Source organism: Berghia stephanieae, chromosome 10 (assembly GCF_034508935.2).
Source record: "Berghia stephanieae isolate SIO BIC M18660-M18661 chromosome 10, UCSD_Bste_1.3, whole genome shotgun sequence".
Lineage (NCBI taxonomy): Eukaryota > Metazoa > Mollusca > Gastropoda > Nudibranchia > Aeolidiidae > Berghia > Berghia stephanieae.
The window spans coordinates 37,923,792-37,951,399 of NC_088369.1; the positions used below are offsets into that span (position 1 = coordinate 37,923,792).

The window sequence follows — 27,608 nt, forward strand, 5'->3', positions numbered from 1 at the left end:
GCCATCCGTGTTTATGAGCAATTCTCATTAAACTGCATTAACCAGACTATAAACGTTTAAGGTTACACATAATTCTGTGTTTTGGTAAGTCATATACTTCCGGATGGCAATGTTGTGAGCTTCTTAGCCAAGCGCATACTATCTAGACTACTATTGAGTTCATTGTTATAACCTTGTAACGGATAACACCAACCACCGGGGAAGGGAAATTAATGTTTTAGATGATCTCTCAAGAGAAAAAACACAACTCTAAGCTGATCATCTTCCTATCTCCCATCGTTGGCATCATTTTGACGATGGATTTACCTTGAACCATCATAGTCGGATTTATACAATTTAGTGAGAACTACACATAAAAGTGGCTTGTTAAAACAACAAGGACCCGAGTGTAGTCAATTTTATACTGTTTATAGATGTTATGCGCTTGGCTAAGAAACTCACAACATTGCCTTCGGGAACTTTACGGACCACACACAAAGTAAGCGTAACATTGAACGTTTATAGATAGAACAAAAATGACGTCATTCATGTCTTTGTTAGTAATTTTTGTTTTGCCATTCACGTTTATGAGTAATTCTCACTAAGCTGTATTAACCAGACTATACAATAATCTTCATAAGTCGTATCGTCACTTCCTTCCTAATGACGTATGGTAACTTATTAACACTGGTTCTAAACTATCGGAACAATGGCGGACGCCGTATGAAATATTTCTCCGGCGAGCTTAAACGCGTATCCAGAGGGAAAAAAACCCATCAATTTGATCATGTTTTGACTTTTACACATTCTGATCACAAGGCATATGAAAAGGGAATGAAAAGTTCTAGCCAGCATGAAGAATAAAAAGTAATGATTTTCTTTGCTTAGAACCAAGATGGCCGCCGTTGCCGGGCGTGTGACATCAGACTACTGAATCCTATTGCATGGTTACACATAGTTTTGTGTGTTTGTCCGTTATACTTCCGGATGGCAATGTTGGAGCTTCTTAGACAAGCGCATACTATCTATAGCCCGGTTAATATTGAGAATTCCTCATAAACATGGGTGGCAAAAAAACAATAACAAAGACCTGAGTGACGTGAATTTTGTTCTATCTATAAACACTTAAGGTTACACATAGTTCTGTGTGTTGGTAAGTCATATCAAGCTGTTGGATGTTGTATGTTACTTGTTACCTCAGCCAAATGCATCTATATCCTTGTAAGGTATTTTTTGTGTTGGTAGTATTCATCTGGCGGGCAGAATGTGTGAGTATTTTACTTACACGCACACTATGAGTTTGTTGGTTAGACTATTATGACATAATTAAATGACAAAATCAACATTAAACAAAATAATTAAAGTCGGCTGTAAATTAACAAAACATCATCATCGCCATCATCATCATCATCATCATCATCATCATCATCATCATCATCATCATCATCATCATCATCATCATCATCATCACCATCATCATCATCATCATCATCATCATCCATCATCATCATCACATCATCATCATCATCATCATCATCATCATCATCATCATCATCATCATCATCATCTCATCATCATCATCATCACTCATCATCATCCGTCGTCGTCATCATCATCATCATCATCATCATCATCATCATCATCATCATCATCATCACCATCATCATCTTCATCATCATCATCATCATCTTTATCTTCATCATCATCATCATCATCATCATCATCATCATCATCATCATCATCATCATCATCATCATCATCATCATCTTCATCATCATCATCATCATCATCATCATCATCATCATCATCATCATCATCATCATCATCATCATCATCATCATCATCATCATCATCATCATCATCATCATCATCATTATCACTATCATTATCGTCATCATCCGTTTTCTGATTTATCAAGCCGTAAAATCGGTAGCGATAGTAATCACGAAGGTAAACACATTACAGAAAACTGGAAACAAAAACAAATAGTTCCAGCCGAATTGCAGGAGGATTTCCTCCAAAACAAGTGGTAAAATAATGCCGAGAATACCAGACGGTGTGTAAAGGATTCCCATGTTAGAGGCGAAATGTGCCTTTCCAAACTGTTTAGCAGTCGCGGCGCCGAAGGTGGAGTAGAAAGCTTCAATCATGCCTGTATAAAGAACTGTAAGTATGGAGAAACCCCAAGTGTTGAGCCGTGGAAGAAAGGGGTAGAGAGATCCGACAAATGTTAGGATGATGTTGTAGATCATGAATATATTCTTGATGTTGAAATGATCTAGCAAGACGCCTGCAGTTATTGATGAGATGAGCATTGCCATGGAGTTGCATGTGCCTAATCTGGTCAAGAAGAAGTCGTCCTGTATCCAAAGTTGTCCGAAGCTTTTGTAGTAATTGTTGATTATGACGAAGTTGGTTTGGACGGTGATAACAGTAAGGGACATCGTATAGAATCTAGTTGTGGTTATCATTTGACGTGGGCTTAAGTCGTGTGAATGGTTTGTCGGTAGTTGGTTGTTTGTGTCAGTTGTAGCTGTTAATGGCAATGAAGCCGATGGGGATTCTGATGAATATGGTGATGATGATGATGATGATAATGATAATGTTGATGATGATGATGTAGATGAGTAAGGGATTGTTCGGGCTGACAAATGAGGTGATGACTTCAGAGGCGAATGTGCTATTGAATTCGATGACATCAACAAATTTTGAGTATTTGGTGATGAATTCTGATCTGACGACGAGCCAATTTCACTCTTTTTCCATGGCAAATCGGCAACTCCAGTGTTTTTGTTATAAGATTCAACATCCTGCACACAACTTCCATAATCCTCAGCTTTGGACCTATTCTCTTCCTCCTTCTTCTCCTCCTTTTTCGCCTCCTCTGTCGGTTTGTTCCTAACTAAAAAGAATCCGAATATCTGAAGCATTGTAGATATTGTTCCCAGAATGGGAAAAACCCACAGTACTTTATCCAAAAGATCCTTCTGTGAGAAATAGAGTTCGGATCCCACTTTTCTATCCGGGATTTTATTTTCAGGGTTTACGTACAACGTAACAAAGATATTTGTGAGTATCCCTCCAAAGAACCTCCCAGATCTGGCAATACCAACATAAGTTCCAACATTATCCCCAGCCCAATTTACAACAAGTTGAAAACTTGAAAAATACATCATCCCTTGACTGCAACCACTCAAAACTCCAAATGTAAAAACCATCAAAATGTTTGATTGTTGAATGGATAAGTAGGTCAAGAAATAACTCGCACTCGAGAGAGCAATTCCAGATAAAATAATTGGTCTCGGTCCAGTGCGCCGTATTAAAAATCCTGCAATCAAACCAACTATATTGGTACTTCCTAATTTCAAGCTCATGAGCCAGGGCCCTTCGGCCTCGGGGGCCATTCCAGTGTAATATATCAAGTATGATTTGCAGTAAACGTACACATTGCCCCAGAAAAATAAGTTTCCGAGAGGGAAAAGAAGCAAGAAACATCCTATCATGGTGCAACATTTGTTGAAAGTATGTAGAGTTTTCATTGACGTCATGGCTGGATTAATCCAAAGCAAGTCTAAGGTCAAAATGGGATTGGTACGATATAGATTTCAACTGTGACCCACTATCTCAAATCGGTATTACGTTAAACGAATCCTGATGTTTTATATTATGTATAATATTAGACTTGGGTTAGGGTTGTGTGAGTTCTTCTCTGGAGACACTTATTTTGTTTCTTTAAGTGAAAAAAAAATCAAACTTCATATTTCTTATTACTTCAACATTTACTTCACTTTTCATTATCTTGTTTTGTCCTACTCAATGACAGTTTGAGAAGATTGGTCATATTTGAAATGTCAGGCTTGTTATTTAATATACATTGGTCCTGGCCATGGCTTTGTTGAATAGAAAGTCCAACAAATGTCTTTTTTGTTTCCAACCAAATCACATAAATAGCCTTAAAGTCAGATAGCCACAGTGCAAACGATATAGCAACGCATTCTATTCTACATGTAGATATTTACAAGTCTGATAAACAAACACGACCATGGGCTTGATTTGACATTGTTGTAATGGAGTTTCTTTTCTATTGATTGTTACAAGAGTATCCAGTTAGAACTATGGGGCCAAAACAGCTTAGGTTATCAGGCCTGTCAATAATAAATACACTTTGGTTTGAGAATATTTCAATTACAACGAAGACCATAACAATTTGAATTTTGAGAAATATATGTAAGTCCACTTTGGTTTGATGGTGTTTCCATAACAACAAATACTGTGACAATTGAAGTTATCAAACGTATTTATGCCTACATGTTAGTTTGAAAGTATTTCCATATACAATAACTTAACCATTCGGAATGATTAAACTGTCAAATTAATACAATGGTATGATAAACATAATAGTTTGCCTTTGTTCTCCCACTCTGACATAATAGGATGTATTAATTCACAAAAATGTGTATTCAAAATTAACGTATTATGAATAAAACACGTTTTTTTTACATTTGGCCAGAAAACTGGTCCTTCAAATATCGAACTATTAAAATGCACATTATATTGTCAAAATATCTCAAGTCTGGAACTGCAAGGAAATCCCAGGTTTGAGAGTTTTTTGACAAGTTGAGCGTCATTTTAATCAATGGATATTTGATGAACGAGTTTCATGACCAAAATTTAAAAAAATATGTTTTTTTTCAGTTTTCGGCAATGGAAATATTCCTTTCATAACATAATGTCTCCATCCATTCTGTTCTTGCACCATAGACAACATTTAAATATCTAATTTCACATTTTGGCCAAGCTTTATTTTACTTAGAATAAGAACCAAAGAAATTGGCTCTCATTTTTTTAAAAATTTGACAAGTTAGTGGTGATCTGAATTCGTCAATATTTGAAGTATAAGTATTTGGCCAAAATGGAGACAATTGTTTTGATAGTGTGCTAAAGTGTTATTCCGTTTGAAAAATAAATAGAAATCTACTAGCTCTATATTCTGAAAAAAAAGAAAAATAAACCAATATTTATTTTACGTTTTGGCCAGAAAACTTATCCTTCAAATGTCGATCAATCAAAAAGCTCGTTACACCGACATTTCGATCGATTACTGAAATTTTATTTTTTAAACGTCTTTTCCCCCATTGCGTTGCTTTTGTCAGTTTCATTAGCTGGGTTAGATCTACCCATAGATAACACAGTAGTCTGTGGATCTACCAGCCTTACAAATGAAGACAATGGAAGTGCGAGGTCATTGCATCTAATTTATAAAGTAATAAAATGCTTTGTATTGGCGCCATTGTGCATTTAAAGGAGGGAGCAATGAGTAATTTAAATAGATATAAATAACATTAATACTAGCGGCCTCATAATTTAAATATATAGCGATCTAAGGTAGGAGCACGTGTTTACCTCGTGTTGCCAGTCTTTTGTTTTGAAAGCGTCACCTATATGGTTAGCTCTCTCTCTCTCTCTCTCTCTCTCCCTCTCTCTCTCTCTCTCTCTCTCTCTCTTATATATATATATATATATATATATATATATATATATATATAGAGAGAGAGAGAGAGAGGGAGAGAGAGCGAGCTAACCATATAGGTGACGCTTTCAAAACAAAAGACTGGCAACACGAGGTAAACACGTGCTCCTACCTTAGATCGCTCACTTTCCATCGCGAATAGAACCCAGCCCGTTTTTAATTAATAGCAAACAGTCCGTCCCCTTACCACTGAAGTTTGGAGATCCTCAGGGCTCGGTACTCGGCAGTGTAATTTACGTCCTGTTATCAATGGCACTTGGACGAGTCAATTCTGCACGTGGTGTGAATTGCCATATGTGTGCCTATGATTGGCAGCTGTACAAATCCGTTGTCCATGGTGCATACAGACGGCTTCATATGATATTGTGCAGTGCTGCTTGTCTATTTGGCATTGGATGCAGGAGCATAAATTAAAACTAAATGATGACTAAACGGAGATCATGCTTTGAGGTAGTCCATCAAATATTAAAAACACAATGTTACCATCATTTCTCATTGGTGATTGTCACATCATCATGTCATCCAAAGCGAAAAACCTTGGTGTTGCACTGGACTACTGTTTCAGCATGGAGCATCAAATAAACCAGATGATCAAAACAATTAATTTCAAATTTAAGAGAATCCATCAATGAAACAATACAATCCCCTCCATTTACTGAAGACGGTCGTTTGTGCACTGATACAGTCACGCCTTAATAATAATAATAATAATAATAATAATAATAAAAATAATAATAATAATAATAATAATAATAATAATAATAATAATAATAATAATAATAATAATAATAATGATAATAATAATAAAGTAATAATAATAATAATAATAATAATAATAATAATAATAATAATAATAATAATAAAATAATAATAATAATAATAATAATAATAATAATAATAATAATAATAATAATAATATAATAATAATAATAATAATAATAATAAATGGCATTTATATTTGCGCTTTACCCCTGTTGTCACAGCCTCTAAGCGCTTTACAGTAGTGCCGCGCTGAAGACCGGTCTAGACCGCGGTCCGACGGTCTTTTAGCTGTGAACCGAAGACTAGTGCCGCGCTGAAGACCGGTCTAGACCGCGGTCCGACGGTCTTTTAGCTGTGAACCGAAGACCGTCCCGAGGGAAGACCGGCGGCAAGGACCACGGTCTACGGTCTCGCGCCATAGCATACTACTTCCCAGCGATTCGTTGCTTCGGTTGCTATCTTCCACCAATCACCACCATCCCACTTAATTAATCGCACCCACCCCCTTTGCCATTACACTAAACGACACGGACGACCATACAGGCAGACGACCACAACCTCCACTCCGCAAACCCCTTTCGTGTGTGAGATGGGGGGACAGGAGGCGCACGCCTGGACGATTCCATTATACGGGTAAATTTCAAAATTTACTACACCATAATGATCGCAATGAAATGATCTATGGTGAAGGTATGACCCTCTAATGGGTTATTGTTTGAAATGTATGTGATTACAAAGATGTGTGTGTTTGTGTGTGTGTGTGTAGTGTGTGTGTGTGTGTTGTGTGTGTGTGTGTCGAACCTAGCAAGTAGCAATCGATTTTTGTTTTCTTTGTCCATCTTTGTCACACTCTTTCTATCGCAGTGTTGTCATTTAAATAATACATAATATTAAATTTCGTTTGGTGTTTTTACTAATCAATAATATGAGTTTCATTAGTTTCTTCCTTCCAAAAAACCCAGTTATAACGTCTGAATTTTAAAAAGTCCAATAGAATATTTGGGGACCCCGATAGCTCAGTTGATAGAGCACTCTCTTTATACGCAAAGGGCCAGAGATCGATCCCGGGTGCAGTCGATTTTTTTTCTGAATCCCTGTCTACTCAGCAATGAATGGGTAGCTGAGTTTGTTAGATCTGGCGAAAAGTCACCATCGACCCCTCTTATCACCTCATCCACCCCTCTTATTATAACTTCAAGTCTCTCTCTTACTCTTCAATGCTCGCTGCCCTCTAATGTGTGTGTGGGGGGGGGGGGGGGGAGGGGGGAGGGGGGGGGGAGGGGGGGAGGGGGGGGGGGTAGGAGTTGCGTGTGTGTATCAACGCCACGAACAACTCGATCAACGCCTTGGGCGATGCCATTATCTCCGTTAATGGGGATAAATTTCAAATTTTATTAAATTATCGAAGTAACAATGAAGTACGGTGAGCAAATAAAGAAGGCATCACCCCTCTTCTCTAATTAGGTTACAATTTGAAATGAGTGTGACTACTCCGTGTGTTTTACTCCTGTAGGCCACGGTTTTCATCGTGTAGCGGTCTTTAACGGTTCAAGAATGAACGATCCCACGCTCTAAAAGGTCAAACCGGTTCGAATTTCCAACAGTCTCTCAGGAATGTTCAATGTCGAAAAGGACCGGTCCTAGGACCGGTCCTTGCGGTCTTCATTTCCCAAGGACCGTAGGACCGTGGTCCTTAAGCTTGCCAAGGACCGCCCCGCACTACTTTACAGTGATATAAAACGAAACATATTACAGTGAGACAAGTGTGAGGGAAACGTGATACGAATTCAATTTAACAACAACAAATTAGGAAAATAATATTGCAACATTATGACGTAAAAAGATAAAACTTTAAGCGAGATTTGGACGTTGTCAAGGAATCCGAGCATCTCACGTGTGATGGGAGAGAGTTCCAAAAATGGGGGGGGGGGGGGGGGCGAAAATTGAAAAGATTGTTCACCTATTTTACGCAATGGCTTAGGTTTGACAAGAATTGATTGGTCATTGCTTGACCTCAAGTTTCTATTGGGGACATATATGTTTAGAAGGTCTTTAATATAGGAGAGACTGTTCGTGCTCAGGGATTTGCAGACAACAGTAAAAATCTTATAGGCAACTCTTTTTTCCACAGGAAGCCAATGTAACTCACGGAGAAGAAGAGTTGCTGACGGGTATTTTTTGTCATTGCATACAATGAGACTGGCTGCGTTATTTTGAGCAACCTGAAGTTTGCTAATTTTGTCTTTAGCTAAATTCGCCCAAAGGGAGTTACAATAGTCCAATATAGATAAAACAAGGGATTCCTTGATTCTTGTAACTCGCTATTTGCTGGTCTACCTGTCACAAAGCTACAGAAAGTTTAAAATAGAGCAGCAAAGTTTGTCCTACATATTGGTCGCAGTGACTCGATGTGGGTCAAAACAATGTTGAGGGCATTACGTAGGCTACCAGTTAAAGCTCGTATTGAATATTAAATTGTTCTACTTTGTTTTGATGCCATCAATTCAAGAAGGTCTGCCTATATTCAAGACTTGATTGTCCCTACAACCCAACGAAATCTCAGGTCCTAAAAATTGTGTCACCTTCAAATTCTTAAAACTAATCTTAAATATTTTGGCGATAGATCATTCAGTAAAGTAAGCCCCATCACTTGGAAATCACTCCCACTGTCAGTTAGACTTGAAAAAGTATTGATAAATTCAAATATAAGCTGAAAACCTACCTCTTTGGGAAGTGTTTAAATTAGATTGTAGCATGTATTATTGAAAAGTGCGAACGTGCGCGCGCGCGTGTGTGTGAGTGTGCGCACGCATAGGTGTATGTGTGCGTATGTATATGTATTTTTATATATTTATGTATGTGTATGTATGCATATATAATATTATTATATATATATATATATATATATATATATATATTATATATAATATATATATATATAATGTGGAAAGTCGGTCCTTCAAAAGGCATGATGTCACACTCAATGGGGATGTCAGCCTTACCCGAATCAAGCTGTGTTGTAATTTTTAATATCTTTCCATCAAAATACTGTGCAAATGATTTTAGTAAGTCACATAATATATTTTATTTAGAATATCTACTGATGTAGTCCTTGACCATAACGTTAAAAATAAATATGATGCAAATGGTCTCCACGAGTTGATTGTTGGTACGGTGGACAAGCATGCTCCCTTAAAAACAAGAACAATAAGGGTGAGACTTCAAGCACCCCGGTATAATACCGAATTGAAATTGACTGGATTAGCCAGGAGGCGGGCAGAAAGAAATAGGTTCAAGTCCAGAGAGGCTGTTGACAAAAAATTGTACATCGCGGCTAGAAATGATGCGAAAGCCGTCAATTTCAGGGCCAAAAAGAAATTCTATGAAGACAGCCGGAAAAACGTCGAGCGTTCGAGACAATTCTTTGCCTTGACCAATGAACTGCTGGGACAACAGACGCAAGCAACTCTCCCATCTTTAATCGATCGTGCAGATCTACCAACTCGCTTTGGTTAATATTTTAAAGAAAAAACGGATACCATCAGGAAATAACTCTCATCTGAATCGATCCAAACAACATTTGACAAGTTTCATGGCGATTCGTTAACAAACTTTTCAAAGATCACTGAAGCTCGCTTACGTGATTGCATTATGTCGTCTCCAACTAAAAGTTGCGATAGACCCCATAAATACTGCCATTCTGAAAAAGTGCATTGATGTAAGTTTAACATCATTTACATGTATTGTTAATAATTCGTTGCAGTCAGGTGCTGTACCAGACATTTACAAAGTTGCTCATGTCAAACCCATTGTGAAAAAACCTGATCTAGATCAAGAGAACTTTAAAAAACTATCGCCCTGTCTCTAATCTTCCTTTTCTCTCTAAAATCTTAGAAAAGCTTGTTTTGAAACAATTACTGTCTCATCTTAAAAAAAAATTGTCTTGAAGAAAAATTTCTGTCGACTTATAGGCAACATCATTCGACGGAAACCTCACTTGTTAGGGTTGTTAATGATCTCCTTTTTGTTATAGACAATGGTTCATGTTCGTTGCTATCGTCTGCTTTTGATACTATTGATCACAATCTTCTCCTCAAACGTCTTGAAATTACTTATGGCGTGTCTGGTGCAGCGCTTGATTGGTTTAGGTCATGTTTGTTTAATCGTAAACAGATTATTACGGTGGATGAATATAGATCTGAGGAAATCATTCTTGATCGTGGGGTTCCCCATGGTTCATTACTTGGACCTGTTCTTTTTGTTCTGTACGTTGGACCTCTGTCTAAAATCATCAGACATTTCGGTCTGTCTTACCACCAATACGCTGATGATACGCAATTGTACTGCGTTTCCAATACGAGAAATTTACAAGAAGTATCAGCCGATAATAAGAATTGTATTCAAAGTGTTAAGAAATGGATGAATGAGAACAGACTGAAACTGAATGATGATGAGACAGAGGTGCTGTATGCTGGGAACATGAATTTGAAAAGTGAAACATTTGAAGCTGGGGGATGCCTCCATTCAAATTGTTGACAAAGTGAAAAACCTTCTTAGACTCTGGACTGTCGATGGAGCATCAGGTTAATAATTTGGTTAGATCTCTTTTTTTTTCCAACTAAAGAAAGATTGCTTCCATTATACGGTTCATATCTGATGATGTTACCAAACACCAGGGTGTGTCTTCGTACTATCGAAATTGGAGTATTGCAATGCTCTGTTGTTTAGCGTTTCACAATACAATCTGAAACATCTTCAGATTGTCCAAAACAGCGCTGTCAGACTAGTATTCATGAAGCGTAGGTGCGATTCTGCCAGACCTCTGCTTCATGACCTGCATTGGCTGCCTGTTGAGAAAAGGATTAAATTCAAAGCTTGTGTTTTAGTGTATCGTTGTTTTGAAGGTACTGCCCCTTCCTACATTTCGGAACTAATTGAAAGATATTCAAAACCCCGCCCATTACGTTCGGCTAGTGATTCCACCAAACTAGTTGTCCCTCGAATACGGAAAATGCTGGAATGAGATCCTTTTCTCATTTCGGACCCTGTGTTTGGAACGCCTTACCATAGAGCATTCGTGAAAAAGAATCGTTATCTATTTTTAAACGTTCGCTGTTTCGTCTTTAGTAGATGGTATGAGAAGCAAGATAGGTCTGTCTGGTTTCTGTTGTGTGTGTTGTGTGTGTGTGTGTGTGTGTGTGTGTGTTTGTTTGTGTATGATTGTGTGTGTGTGAATGAGTATGTTTCAGCCAATTTAATTTGTAATTTAAGCGCTTAGAGTCTGATGTCTCGGAGTTATAGCGCTATATAAGTTTTCAGCATTATTATTATTATTAATATTATTATTATTGTTATTATTATTATTATTATTATTATTATTATTATTATTATTATTATTATTATTATTATTATTATTATTATTATTATTGTTGTTATTATTATTATTATTATTATTATTATTATTATTGTTATTATTATTATTATTATTATTATTATTATTATTATTATTATTATTATTATTATTATTATTATTATATTCCTTGAATTTGGGAACTCTTCAATTTTGTTCATTAGGAGGTGCTTTTCTCCCCTCTGATGATATCTTTCACTTCAACTCATCCGTACACCACTCAGTGGCGCTTACAGATCAGTCTGTGGTGCCACTCGATCTACTGGATGTTTTGTGTGGAGCCATCTGTGTTCAGCCGCAAGACGTTGTCGTTTGGCTTTCTTGACGACGTCGGAAATCCATGGCGCAGGAGGACCATCTGTGATCGTTCTAGTACGTAAGGTTTCGTGTTTCCCTAGAACAGTCGATAGGGTGTTGTTGAGGACCTGTCGAAAAATTTGTATCTTTATCTTTTGAAGTCAACTCGTCCTTGATGTCTTTGTTGAATGTCTCTATGTCGATGGCGTGGAGATTGCAAGATGTAGCTCCTATTTTGTCTCTCCTTGGAGTAGGCACATTGATGTTGTATGTGATGGTAAAATAATCCGACGACTCCAGATGTTACGAGCCAGTCGATGATATAGCCTTTCTCATGCGTCGTTGTTTGGATGAGTTGGATAAGACTGTGGTGATCTAGAATTGCCCTCGTCGCAGTAGAGGGTGATCGCTTGTAGAGTCGCAGTGGTTGTTAAAATCACCATTGATTAGGAAACGTTTGGAGTACTCAGTCGTTGACTCAATCAGGCTTTCAAAGTTCTGGAAAAAAATTTCGAAGAGTCGAGAAATTCTGCACCGATGATTGTGGATGATTAGACAAAAGAATGTAGTACTAAGAGTTATTACCAAGTTATAGTTGCACCCAAGAAGAACCTGGACATGGCAATCACCAGGGGACAGAGCAAGGAACCAGATAGACTTTATAGCAGTATCATCAGGATTCAGAAATGGCATATTAAATTGCAAAACCTACCCAGGCGCCGATGTAGACAGTGACCATGTCCCAGTTGTTTGTACAGTAAGGATAAAGTTTAAAGCTATTCAGAGAACAGCTGGTAGAATAAAGAGGGATTACAGGTTATGTAAAGACAATGGCATACAAACAAAAATGAGAGAAGAATTTGAAAGTGTACTCATGATACAAAGCCAAAGTGAACCTGATAACGAAAAATGTGAAAAACAATTTGATATATTCCAAAAGTGTGTCAAAGCAACTGAAGAAAAGCATTTACCAATAGCTCAAATAAACAGCAAAAAGGAATGGATGACAAATGAAATTCTAAACCTATTTGAAGAAAGACGAAAATGCAACAGAGGGTCTGCAGAATACCAAACATTGAACAACCACATTAAATCCAAATGCATCAAGGCACACGAGAACTATCTAGACTGGAAATGCTGCGAAATCGAAAGAGAATACAAATCCAACCCCCAACAAGCTCACCAAAGAATAAAAGAACTATCAGGGAAAAGGAAAAGCAAAGCAGCAGGAAGTTGTATCCAGAACAAACAAGGGGAACTGCTATTTGAAGAACAACATATAGAAAGCCGATGGGTAGAATACATAGGCGAACTGTACAATGATCCGAATAGAAATGAACCACCACTGAAATTCAAAGAACCATTAAGCGGACCAAAAATCACCAAAAGTGAAATTGAACATGCCATGGAACGAATGAGGGATGGTAAAGCAACAGGCCCTGATGAAATATCTGTAGAGGTATTAAAAAGCCTAGGAGATCTAGCAATTGATGAACTTCACATATTATTCAACAATATATACAACACTGGGAAAATTTCAGAAGATCTCTGTAACTCTATTTTCATAGCAATACCAAAGAAAGCAGGTGCAGTCAGATGCGAAAATTTTAGAACTATAAGTTTAATAAGCCACATCAACAAAATACTGTTGCGTATAATTATCAACAGGCTAAGGAATAAGATTAACCCCGAAATCGCAGAAGAACAATATGGATTCCAACCTGACAGAGGGACAAGGAACGCAATATACCTCCTCCGTGTTTTAAGTGAAAGAGCTATACAGGTTCAGACCCCACTATACCTCTGTTTTGTCGACTACAAAAAAGCTTTTGATAGAGTACGCCACGAAGAAATACTAAAACAACTGCACTCCATTGGCGCTGATGAGAAAGACCTCAGACTCATGCAAACATTATACTGCACCCAGCAGGCATCTATCAAAATCGGAAACTCTACAGGAAATTCCATTCCTATTAAGAAAGGAGTCCGTCAAGGGTGTGTTGCCTCACCAGATATGTTTAATCTATATCAAGAAACAATCATGAGGGGCATAACTAATATGGAGGGAATAAAAGTAGGAGGTCACAACATAAATAATATAAGATACGCAGACGATACGGTACTCGTTGCAACATCAGAAATCCAACTTCAAAAGATTGTTGACAAAGTGGTAGTAGATAGTGAAGCCAAGGGAATGGAAGTGAATATCACCAAAACGGAATGCATGGTAATACAGAAAACCCCCGAAAACAACAACACCTGCAATATAACGATTCACGGCGAACAACTTACCAACGTAGAAAGTTTTAAATACCTAGGTTCAATAGTGACAACAGATGGAAGATGTAACCGAGACATACGAGCAAGAATAACTCAAACCAAACAGACCTTCATGGACCTCGGAAACATTTTGAAAAACAAACAGATGTCGTTCGGGATTAGATTCCGAGTCTTGAAGTGCTACGTGTGGCCATTCTTGTTATACGGATGCGAAAGCTGGACTACAAATGCAGAAACACAAAAGACCATTGAAGCTTTTGAAATGTGGTGTTTGAGAAGGATGCAGAGAATATCGTATACTGCACACAAAACGAACGAAGAAGTGCTAAAACAAACATACCAACAAAGGAAACTAATGCCCTTAATAGCGGATCGACAACTATCCTTTTTCGGACACATAGTAAGGAAAGATAAGAATGAATACCTGGCAAGTTGTGGAAAAATACCTGGTAAACGCGCCCGGGGGAGACAAAGAAAAACACTCATAGACCAACTGAAGGGCTTCACCAACCTAACAATCCAAGAGCTGTTTGAAAAAGCAAGAGACAGGGAGGAATGGAGAGAGATAATTCATGGAGTATCCGAAGCCTGGACCAGGCATGGAACCTAGAAGAAGATAGTTGCACACCAAACCACACCGAACGATCGACTGAACGAACACGTGATCAATTTTTTCTCGCGTCCTCTCGTCTAATCTCGTCACAAAGGAATAGAAAGAGGAGGCGGAGCTTATATGATATAACGCAATGAAAGTTCTGTCCAATGACTTGTTGGGGGATATCACCTCTCCTGTATACATCCCATGCTGATTGTCACTACCACCCACTCCACACCCCCAACCACTTCCACCATAGATAACACAGGAGTTGTCTGTGATTTCCACCACCCAAGTACCAGCGGCCTTTTCTCTTTGATGTCGTATCATGGTCTCCCCGAAGCCCAACAACTCTGTCGTTTGTGGGTCAAACCCCCTCCCCCCCCCCCCACCACCTTCCCCCGTAATCAATTTATAATTTTCTCTCCGTATCTAGGGCAGAGCTCCACATGCACAATTATCTACTATTGAATGACACTGACCTTGCCCCTCCTCTAACACATGGTAGGGTGAGGCCTGAGGTAGTTTCCATTCTTTCCTTCTCCGTTTCTTGTCAGCTGAAGCCAACAGCAGACTTTTTGTTTTTTGAAGTTCAACTGAATGCTTCCGTAGAATATAGGAGCATTAAAAATTCTGATTTTTATCATTACAAGTAGGTATTCAAAGCAAATTGAATTCCCACGATTTGAAGTACAACATATTGTAAACATTTACCAAAATTCACAGTTTTACATGATCTAAAGCAATAAAATACATTTAATTCTGTCGTCAAATTATGACCATCCGTCACAAAAAGAAAATTTATCGTTTTTGTTTTTTTTGTTGTTGTGTATTTTCTCGCAACCCTTTATAATTATATAGAGAGGGAGTGGGAAGAAGAAGAAGAAGAAGAAGAAGAGGAGGAGGAAGAGAGAGAGAGAGAGAGAGAGAGAGAGAGAGAGAGAGAGGGGAGGGAGAGAGAGAGACAGAGAGGGATATATATATATATATATATATAGAGAGAGAGAGAGAGAGAGAAGGTTTATATACTACTACTACTACTACTACTACTACTACTACTACTACTACTACTACTACTATTACTACTACTACTACTACTACTACTACTACTACTACTACTACTACTACTACTACTACCACCACTATCACTACCACTACGATTACAACAACCACTACTACTTTTGCTACATAATTAGTAGATACACAACTCTAACTCATAACCCCTCCTCCTTTCCTCGAACTCCACAACGCAGACTGGTAGACACGCCTGATTGGCCAGCAATCATCGTCTATTTAGATGTCGCTGTCAGCAACCCAAGCCATAGATAACACAGGACCAAAGCTATCCCCTATCATGTGACCTTAGATCAGATGCTGCATAGCGCTTGAGAGCCCTCACTATCCAGATCTCGTTCTTGGTCACGTGAGAAGGCTAGATCCGTTCGTGTTTGTCGATCGGCACGATTTCGTTAAGAGTCTATTACTTTGAGACATCTCCAATGTTGGCAAGCCATGTTTCCGTTATAAAAATAATGTCGCTATAGGCGTCGGTGATCATATAATTAATGAGGACCGTTTTGGTTTTGACTGATCGTGCATTAAAGTACAAAATGCTGACACTATTAGACTTTGAAAAGAACTAAAGAAATTAGAAATATTTTTCGTGGTTTTTTGATGTCCGATTTCTTTGCGGAGCGAAGAAATTCTGAATGTTTGCATCTGAACTTTAATAAAAAAAATACACTTGTTAAAAAGAAAAGAAATGTACTTGCAGTATCTGTTGGTGAAAATCATATTTTATCAATAAGAAAAAAAAGGAAAATGGTTAAAATATTTTTTTGGTTTTTTGATGTCCGATTTCTTTGCGGAACGAAGAAATTCTGAATGTTTGCATCTGAACTTTAACCAAAAAAAAATACACTTGTTAAAAAGAAAAGAAATGTACTTGCAGTATCTGTTGGTAAAAATCATATTTTATCAATAAGAAATAAAAGGAAAATGGTTAAAATATTTTTTTGTTTACAGTGTTTCCCATAGCAACAAATTTTATTTAGAAAAAAAATTCATAACTTGGGCTCTAGTAGAAAAGAAAGAAAATTTAAATTGGTCAATGATCAAGAAGATATGGTTTATACCACTAGGCACTGCATACATAACCCAAATCAGGAAATTTGCGTATCTTCCGGGGTTTTCTCAGTATATATATTATATACTAAAATATGAGGAAGAGACCATTACCACCCCAACAAAAAAAAAAAAAACGACAAAGAAAACGACATATAACAATGTTCAACCAACCCTACAGCAAGAATGTGACAACTTCTATCGGTAACAAATTCTTCAATCTACTACAAAAATGCTTCCCTCCTGGTCACGTTCTACACCCAATCATGAACAAAAACACCATCAAATAGGATGTACCTGCATGCCAAACATACAGAACATTATTTCCTCCAACAACAAACGAAAACTATAACAGCCAGCTAAGCCCAACAACAACCTAGAGAAAAAATGCAACTGCAGGACCCAGGCAACATGCCCACTAAACAACAATTGCCTGACTCAAAACGTTATTTATCAAGCCACAGTTACACGACCTGACACACCAAAACAAAAAACATACATTGGCCTCACCGAGTGTTCATTCAAAACCAGATACAACCTGCACAAATCTTCCTTCAGAAACATACACAAACGACATTCTACTACACTAAGCGAACACATTTGGAACCTCAAAGAAAAAAAACATACAACACAGCATCACGTGGAAAATCATCTCCAGAGCACAGTCGTACTCCCCCTCTCCTAAGATTTGCAACCTCTACTTAGAAGAAAAATTATTCATCATCACAAAACCGAACATGGCAACACTCAACAGAAGAAACGAACTAACATCCTCATGCAGACATAGAAACAAACACCTTTTATGTAATTACGAACCTCAATAAACACGAATCTAGAAAAATACGAAAAACACAACAATGTACTTTGACTTCCATTTGCTGACGAGAGCAACGCTCGATATAACGTTGTATAGGTCAATAATAATCAATCATACTTGAACTGTTTATATATATGTATATATATATATATATATATATATATATATATATATATATATATATATATATATATTATTTAAAATATTTACCACAATGTTTGGGGCAGTCTACATCGATGTTTCAGGCTTAATTTGCCATCTTCAGGACTGAGTTGTTTTGTTGACTGTTGTTGTTTCTTGAAGTGGTTCCGGTTTGAAGTTAATTAAGAGGAATTTGCGCCGATGGGGACACTTTCCGTAGATCTCATTTTTCATGTTGAGTGTGGCTTCATGAGGTTGTTTGATTATGGTATATTTTTCTTCCAGGCATAAGCTACATTGTTTTGATGTTGGTGTGTATCCTGTTGCTTTAGATAAAATTTTCCATGAAATGTTGTGGTCTATTTTGTTGTCTTTTAATTTCCAAATATGTTCGCTGAGTTTTGTGGATGTTTTTTTGTTAGTGTTTCTAAATGTTGAGGTGTGGAGGTTGTATCTTGTTTTGAAATTATTTTCTGTTAGTCCTACATATTTTTCTTGCTTGTTTGTTTTAGTTTCTGTGACTGTGGCTTGGTAAATTAAACTTGATTCTAAGCATTGTTTGTTTAGCGGGCAATGTTCTTTATTTCTGCAGTTGCATTTTCTAGTGGGTGGGTTTTGCTCTTGTCGGTGGTTTATTAATATTTTTTTGTTGTGGCTTGAAATTATTTGTTCTATGTTGCGCATACACGAGTAACTTATTTTTATGGTATTCCTGTTGATAATTTTATGTAGCTTGTGGTTTTTTGGAAAGTGTGTATCAATTAGTTTCAGGAACTGCTGTCCTATGTTTGTGCTGACGTTTATGTCGAAAGGTGGGTTGAACCAAGTTATGTGTCGTTTTCTTGTTTTATGTTCTTCACTTGTGTGTTGGGGTTTACATGAGAGGGAGGCGTCTGTGTATACAAATGGTGTGTTGTATCCACTTTTTGTGAGTGCTTCTTTGTAGGGGGTGGCTGCGACGTTGAATATCTCTCTGTTTTCCGAAAGTTTGCTCACCCTCAGTGCAATGTTTTTTGGTATGTTTTCAATGACGGGACGGGGGTGGTTGCTGTTTTTATTAATGTAGCTAATGGTGTTGTTTGGTTTTCTGAACGGTTGGAATGAATTGGATTTTATGTCGAATGTGATGTCGAGGAAATCAACTGTTTTTTTGTTTGCTTCTATCGTGATTTTTAAATTGTTGTTTTGGAATATTTTACAGATTTGTTTTTTGATGTTTTCGTTCGCTCTTGGTCGTCTGTTGGTTATAGCGAGTCCGTCATCTCTATAGAGGCCGATGTATGTGTGTGTATGTTGTAGTTGTGACAGGATGTAGAGTCCGACCAGTTCGCATGTTTCAGCACCGTCGAACGAACCCATTGTTACGTCGAAATCATTGTGTCGCTTTGTCCACGGTGTGTTGTCGTAGTATAGTGTGCTGTGCTTGGTGTGTTTGATGATGTGTTTTTCCTCTTCTGTGATGTTGGTGTATTTTGCTGCGAATTCCAATGCTTTGTTTAGTAAGTCTGGAGTGATGGAGGGGTAAAAATCGCAAATGTCGAAAGAGATGAAGGTGCAGTTTTCTTTGTTTTGGATATTTTTGAACCATTCAATGACTTCATCGGTGTTTTTCCACTGGTTGAATTTAGTTGCTTCTTTGACGTTTTTATTTATTTTTTCTAATATCTTTTTGCTGATTTTTCCAATTTCAGATTTGTATGGATTTATTAGTCTACATTTAGGATTATTTTTGAAGTCAGGCTTGTGATCTTTTAATGTGATGAACGCTTCTCTTCTTGGTGCTATATCGATTCGATCGCTAAGGTCAAGTCTGTTCGCTTATTTCTTATCTTCTTTTGTGATCTCTTCGGTTCTATGTGTTCTGTCTTTCTTATAGTCTTTGTTGATTTGTTTGTGTGTCATTTTATCATATTCCTCAGGTGTCATTTTATAATAGTTGTTGGATTTGTCGGCTGGTATCAGAAGTTGTTTTTCTTTGTTTATTTTCTTCACATCGTTAGTCAGTTGGTTTTGGAAGTTGTTATTTTTGTTTTTGAACTGCACACTTTGAATGAGATCTAAAAGTCCGTCTATATATATATGTATATATATATAAATATATACATACATATATATATATACATATATACATATATATATACATATATATATATATATATATATATATATATATATATATATATATATATATTACTCATTGTCCCACTTGAAATACACAATGTTACCCTCATAAAACATTGAATTTTTTTTTTCAGAATATGATAGGTTTCTCTCAATTAATTTTCAGACAGAATGACACTTTAGCACACTGACAAAACAATTGTCTTCATATTGGCCAGAAAACTTATACTTCAATTATCGAAGACTTCTCGAATTCAGATCTCCCCCTAACTTGTCAAAAATGTCTGAAACTTCAAAGAACTGCTAAGTTTTAGAATTTTTAACTAATCGAGAGTTAGTATCGTTTGTTCATATTCTAAGTAAAATAAAATTTTGGCAAAATTATGAAATGCTACATTAAAATCTTTGTCAGAAAAGAATGGGTGTAGATATTGTTTCATGAATGGAATGTTTCTCTCGATACTGCCGTACCCGGAAAAGAAACAAGCAAACTCCAACAAACATTTTGGCCATAAACTCGTTCTTCAACTATCCATTGATTAAAATGACTCCCAAATCGTTAAAGACTCTGTAACTTGGGACTTCTTTGCAGTTTCAGACTTTTGATTTTTTTATGAATAGATAATGGCCATTTTCTGACCAAATGGTTTTTAAAAATTGTTTTTATTCATAATACGGCAGTTTTCTGAATTAATACATCGTATATGTCAGAGTGAGGGAACAAAAGCAAAATATGTTTATCATACCAGTGTAATAATTAGATTAATAAGCCCGAAGATTTCAGGCCTCACAATTGTATACGGAAATACTTTCAAACTAACGTGTGGGCATAAATACGTTTGACAATTCAAATTGACACAGTGTCAGTTGTTATAGAAACATCATCAAACCAACATGGACTTGTTTATATGTCTAAGAATTCAAATTGTTATGATCTCGGATTGTATTGTAATATCCTCAAACCAAAGTGTATTTATTGACAGGCCTGATAACCTAAGCTGTTTTGGTCCCATTGTTCTAACTGGATACTCTTGTAACAATCAATAGAAAAGAAACTCCATTACAACAATGTCAATTCAAGCCCATGGTCGCGTTTGTTTATCAGACGTATAAATATCTACATGTAGAATAGAATGCGTTGTTATATCGTTTGCACTGTGGCTATCTGACTTTAAGAGTATTTATGTGATTTGGTTGGAAACAAAAAAGACATTTGCTGGACTTTCTGTTAAACAAAACTATGGCCAAGACCAACGTGTATTTATTAATGAGCCTGACATCTAAAATTTGACTCTTCTTCTCAAACCGTTATTCTGTAGGACAAAAAAATTGATAATGAAAAGTGAAGTAAAACTTGAAATTATAAGAAATATGACGCTTCATTTTATTTGTCACTTAAAGAAACTCACAAACCCAACCAAATTCTCATATTATACAATATAATATATTATATATATATTATACATATTATATAATAAAAGGCATCAGGTTCCATTCATCATGAAACCAATTAGAGGTATTGGTCACATTTGAAATATTATTCTATTATATTTCGTACCAAGCCCGTTTTGACCTAAGAATTGCTTTGAATTAAGTCCAATCATGACGTCGAAGAAATCTCTTCATGCTTTCAACAAATGGTGCACCACGATAGGATGTTTCTTGCTCCTTTTCCCTCTCGGACACTTGTTTGTCTGGGGCAATGTGTACGTTTACTGTAAATCATACTTGACATACTACACTGGAATGGCCCCCGAGGCCGAAGGTCCCTGGCTCATGAGCTTGAAGTTCGGAAGTACCAATACAGTTGGTTTGTTTGTCGGATTTTTAATAAGGCGCACTGGACCGAGACCAATTATTGTATCTGGAATTGCCCTCTCGAGTGCGAGTTATTTCTTGACCTACTTATCCATTCAACAATCAAACTTTTGGATGGTTTTTACATTTGGATTTTTTAGTGGTTTCGGTCATGGGCTGATGTACCTTGCAGGAATTCAACTTGTTATAAATTGGGCTGGAGACGATGTTGGAACTTCTATTGGTATTGCCAGATCTGGGAGATTCATTGGAGGGATACTCACAAATATCTTTGTTACGTTGTACGTAAACCCTGAAAATAAAATCCCGGATAGACAAGTGGTATCCGAACTCTATTTCTCACAGAAGGATGTTCTGGACAAAGTACCGTGGGTTTTTCTCATTTTGGGAACATTATCTACAATTCTCCAGATATTCGGATTTATTTTAGTTAGGAACAAAGCGACGGAGGAGGCGGAAAAGGAGGAGGAAAAGGAGGAAGAGAAAATCTTTAATAATGATGAGTATGGAAGTTGTGTGCAGGATGTTGAATCTCGTAACAAAAACACAGGAGTTGTCGATTCGCCATGGAAAAAGAGTGAAGTTGGCTCGTCGTCAGATCAGTATTCATCACCAAATACAAAATATTTGTTGATGTCATCGAATTCCATAGCACATTCGCCTCTAAAGTCATCAACGTCATTATCATCAACATCATCATCACCATTACCATCAGAATTGACATCTTCTTCATTTTCATCAACAGCTATACCTGACACAAACAACCAACTACCAACAAACCAGTCACTCAACTTAAGCCCACGTCAAATGATAAACACAACTAAATTCTATACGTTGTCCCTTATTGCCATCACCACCCAAACAAACTTCATCACAATCAACAATTACTACAAAGACTTCGGACAACTTTGGATACAAGACGACTTCTTCTTGACCAGATTAGGCACATGCAATTCCATCGCAATGCTCATCTCATCAATAACTGCAGGCGTCTTGCTAGATCATTTCAACATCAAGAATTCATTCGTCATCTACAGCATCATCCTAACATTTGTCGGATCTCTCTATTCCTTCCTTCCACGGCTCGACGCCTAGGGTTTCTCCATACTCACAGTTCTTTATACAGGCATGATTGAAGCTGTTTACTCCTCTCTCAGCCCCGCGATTACTAAACTGTTTGGAAAGGCATACTTCACCTCAAACTTGGGAATCCTTTTCACACCGACAATCATTCTCGACATTTTTTTACCACTTGTTTTGGAGGAAATTCTCCTGCAACTCGGCTGGAATTATTTGTTTTTGTTTCCAGTTTTATGTAATGTGTTTGCCTTCGTGGTTACAATCGCTACTGATTTTACCCCTTGATAACTCAGAAAACGGATGATGATGACGATGATGATAATGATGAAGATGATGATGATGATGATGATGACGATGACGACGACAATGAAGATGATGATAATGATGATGATGATGATGATGATGAGGATGATGATGATTGTTATGCAGCAAAGGCAATGCATACAGAGACTGACAGGGAAGAAATTCATTGGTGGCCAGTCAACAAGTTGTTTATTCAAGCTCTATAAATCATATATCAGAGACTTAGTCATATGAAACAAGGTAGTATAGAAATATACATAAACAGGAATATACGTTATGTAATATAACGTCATTGTACAAGTGTAGTTAATTAATGATAAGAGTATAATGTATTATTAAAATATATTCAATTGTGACATTATTATTAAGTAAATAAATGTAATTCATTGTATTATTCATGGAAATAGAATATTGGCAATATAATTGCAAAGGGAAATAACTCAATAATACACCATAACAATGATGATGATGATGATGATGATGATGATGATGATGATCATCATCATCATCATCATCATCATCATCACCATCATCATCATTATTTAAGCAAAATACTCACACGTTCTAATCCTACCATTATTGTACAAGTAAAGTGATGTATTTGGCTTAGGTAACATGTAACATACATACAACATCCACCAGCTGGATATGACTTACCAAACACAGAACTATGTGTGACCTTAAGCGTTTAAAGATAGAAGAAAATTGACGTCACATAGGTCTTTGTTATTGTTGTTTGCCATCCATGTTTATGAGGAATTATCATTAAACCGTATTAACCAGACTATACAAATTCAAGGTTACGCATACTTTTGCGTGTTGTCCGTAAATTTTCGGATGGCAATGTTGTGAGATTCTTTGCCAAGGGCATAGCATCTATAGATAGAACAAAATTGACCACACTTAGGTACTTGCTGTTGTTTTCAGCAAGCCACTTTTATGAGTAGTTCTCACTAAATTGTGTAAATCAGACTGTGAACATTCAAGATAAATACAACGTCAAAATGATACCAACGATGGGAGATGGGAAGATGAGCAGCTTAGAGTTGTCTTATTTTTCTTTTGAAGTCATCTAAAACATTAATTTCCCTTCCCCAAGTGGGTCTGCCTTGTCGTGGCGGGGGAGCTTGTGTGCTTGCAACGAACCCATGGAGCTATGACGGCGGGGACTTCGTGTGCCCTGGCAGGTCTAACCAAGCCGAACAGGTCCGTGGGGGAGGAGCCAGACCAAAGGATTCACAGGGTCGTTGGAGCTCATTAGTCACATGAGGAGACAAGTCATCTAGGAGAGGGAAAACTCTGATTCCAAACCTGGGTAGGTGGAGCTCATTAGTCTCGACTGAGACAATTCACCTATGAGAAGGAAAAATTCTGATTTCAAACCTGGGAAGATGGAGCTCATTAGTCACGGAAGACAATCGTCTAAGGGAAGGAAACTCCAACAGAAAACCATGGGTAGACTGGGCTCACTAACTCGGGAGAGTAACCAATCTAGGAGTGAATCTCCAAAATTAATCCTGGTCCTCCAAGTCAGGGGGTTATGCGTGGGTCAACTACCCGTCCAGTTAAAAAAAGCGAGTTACTGAAACCTACAACAGCAATAAAACCATAAATTCAGTTCTTGGGGGACCAGGGGCTCCAACCAGGAAAATGATGACGCGCTACGGCCAAACCCACTAGGGAGCTGCAGAGCTGACGACCCCTCTTAGCCCAATAACACCCTTGAAAAAAGGTCGTCCAACACAGACGTGGAGGAGAACCCTTCACCAAGATTTACCTGGAGTGAGGCAAAGTTCTGTGCCAAGGACAGAAGAGTGCCGTTGAGGCCCTATGCTCCGCCAGGAACCAAGAGGCATAAGTCAAGTAAATCCCCAATGGGTGGTGTTATCCGTTACTAGGTGTAATAACAATAAACTCAATAGCAGTCTAGGTGGTATGCGCTTGGCTAAGAAGCTCACAACATTGCCATCCGGAAGTATAACGGATCAACACCTCAGTATTACAACATGAACAGTAAGATATCAATTAATTAAAAGTGATTTTTAAAAAATGATCTTTTCACCTTAAAGTCCATCTTAATTACAATAAAAGTGTTTAATTCTCATCATATTCCATCACATATAAATATTCTTGCTTGAGAAAGGATGGTTCAAATCCCATATGTGATATACTCACGTTGTCTTATTCAATCTCAATTTCAACTCTGTACGACATGTATGTATCATTTACTGTCATATCAAAACCATTGCCTTGTATTTCCTTTTCGTATATGATTCCATTTAAACAATATAATTACATTAAGTCCGACTTATAACATGTGGTACAAATAATATATTTTAGACATCTAAATCCATATACGAAGGATTATAATTCAATTAGTAATGAAGAACGTATTTATAAATAAATCATAATAATATCATTATCATTAAAATTCAAGTTGAATTCATTATCATTAATTGTTCATTGTTGATGTTTCAATTTTTAATCTTTTAAAGTCAACAGGATGTAGTTTACAACTTAAGTGAAGTCAAATTTTACTTTATGGTCATCCAGCAGAGGTAACACGTTTCTCTGTAATCAGTTCATCTTGAGAATGATTCATCCTGTAACATTGCCAGTAATTGTTAGTATTAGGTCATTGTCTACATTTAGAATGAGTTTTCATGCCATAAAAAGATTATCAACTATAAGAGTTAAAGTGTTTGCATCTACGCGTTGCATTTTTGTGTGTGTTGTGGTCACTAAATAGCCCAAGTGTCATAAATTCACCATAACCGTTGTTAATTGATATAACTTATACTGTTTTCAATGTCTTCGAATTATCACCAATAATTCACATTCAAAATATTTAGTGTTTAATAAATAATCAGCCATTAGTCTATCCGACGTTTTCACATTTGATATAATTTAAATAACTAAGTAAAATCTAACACAATATTTGATTGTGGGCTGTTACTAAAGTGACCAACATCTTGTGACTAATGTGTTGTATTTGTTCTAGTCTTTTGTATTGGGACGAAAAAGACTCTACATGTAGCAAAAGTATGCTTGACCTGTTGGGTGGTGGATATCAGAATCCAGCCAATGTAACCGATGAAAAAAAGGTTACATTAAAACGTTGGTTCTTGGTCTTGTGACGTTGCTGTAATCCAATCATTTCCGGCAACTGGGTCGATTCTTCTCGTTGATATGTGTGTGTGTGTGTGTGTGTGTGTGTGTGTGTGTGTGTATACGTTGCATCCCATTGTAGATGAAATTGTACAAATTCAAATATTAACAGTGTGCGATATCTTGAATTAAATGAAATTTGACTGATCCGGCTGGTCAAAAGAAATTTGTGAACTCAGCCATGTGATGATAGAGAGTTCGTATTGCCTAGTGGCCTAATTGTCTGTGTGTTTGAGTATGTCAGCCAGAGACTGTTTAAAAGATAATCTGTTCTACATTGATATCACGTTTTGATGAGGTGGCATGTGAGTACACACCAGGTACCTAGATAGACGATGTAAGTCCAAGACCGATAATGACGTATTCTTGTAGGTGTCTGTAGTAGGGTCGAGTAAGGTCAACTATATTTTTGTTATCTGAACGCAGGTTGTCCAATATCATACGATAGTAAATCCCATGAAATTGCTCACTGTTGCATTTTCAAAGTCGTGCGGCAAGTTTCTGCATTGTCTTACATACATATATAGCCTTATCTGTACAGTGATGCAATATCAGTCTTTACTATAATATTCACTGTTTATGTTTGTCGTTATATACGAAGTTGTGGATATTGGTGCTGCACATTGTTTTATTGACATAAGTTTGAATTTGAATAAGCTCACCACTGCATATGAAGGAAATAGTATTGTTCACAATTGGACATCATTTTGTAAGAATAAAAAACAACAAAGAAACATTCGTATCTTGAACGTTTATGTAATTAATTACGACGTACATTGTTGGGCATTGTTGTTGTAGAAGTAAATACAAGTAATCGAATTGTACAATAAATAATGTAAATATAAAGGGTCGTGGAACAAATCTCTATTGACACAGATGTTATTTTGTAAATTGTGTCAAGTTTATATATTAGATACTGTAGCATCTACTTTACTGGAAACAACAAACAATGAAAGCAATGTGTAGTGAATTTTATAAATTTAATGGGTTCTCTCGTGTTTACGTTTTTGTCTGATCTGACGTGTAGAGTAGTCTTGCGTCAGCAGTATGTGGTAAGTCTTCGTAGTTCGTAGGAAACGGAGATCACCACACATGCCCCCCCCCCAAACACGGACTAGTCATCTTCGTAGTACCGAGGTCGTTTAATGGTACGTCCTGAGCGAGATAGCTTCTTAGTAGGCAC

The 27,608-nt window shown here is 37.0% G+C and overlaps 2 protein-coding genes across 2 annotated transcripts; one reads left to right on the plus strand and one right to left on the minus strand.

Annotated features, from left to right (window-relative positions):
* Window positions 1–1,583: 1,583 nt before the first annotated feature.
* On the minus strand, window positions 1,584–4,257 carry LOC144981082 (uncharacterized). Its single transcript, XM_078929201.1, has one exon. It carries the CDS (start codon window positions 3,525–3,527, stop codon window positions 1,893–1,895), a length of 1,635 nt encoding a protein of 544 aa, XP_078785327.1. The 5' UTR covers window positions 3,528–4,257; the 3' UTR covers window positions 1,584–1,892.
* Window positions 4,258–21,658: 17,401 nt separating this feature from the next.
* LOC144980658 (uncharacterized) lies at window positions 21,659–24,518 on the plus strand. Its single transcript, XM_078928336.1, has 2 exons — window positions 21,659–22,456; window positions 24,357–24,518. Exons 1-2 carry the CDS (start codon window positions 21,659–21,661, stop codon window positions 24,516–24,518), a joined length of 960 nt encoding a protein of 319 aa, XP_078784462.1.
* The last annotated feature ends 3,090 nt before the right edge of the window (window positions 24,519–27,608 follow it).

Excerpts from the sequence above, each read along its gene's own strand:
- LOC144981082 (XM_078929201.1), bottom strand. The coding sequence starts at position 3,527 with ATGACGTCAATGAAAACTCTACATACTTTCAACAAATGTTGCACCATG.
- LOC144980658 (XM_078928336.1), top strand. The coding sequence starts at position 21,659 with ATGACGTCGAAGAAATCTCTTCATGCTTTCAACAAATGGTGCACCACG. Across the intron at positions 22,457-24,356 it reads CGCCATGGAAAAAGAGTGAA|TGGGTCTGCCTTGTCGTGGC; the intron begins GTTGGCTCGTCG and ends CCCTTCCCCAAG.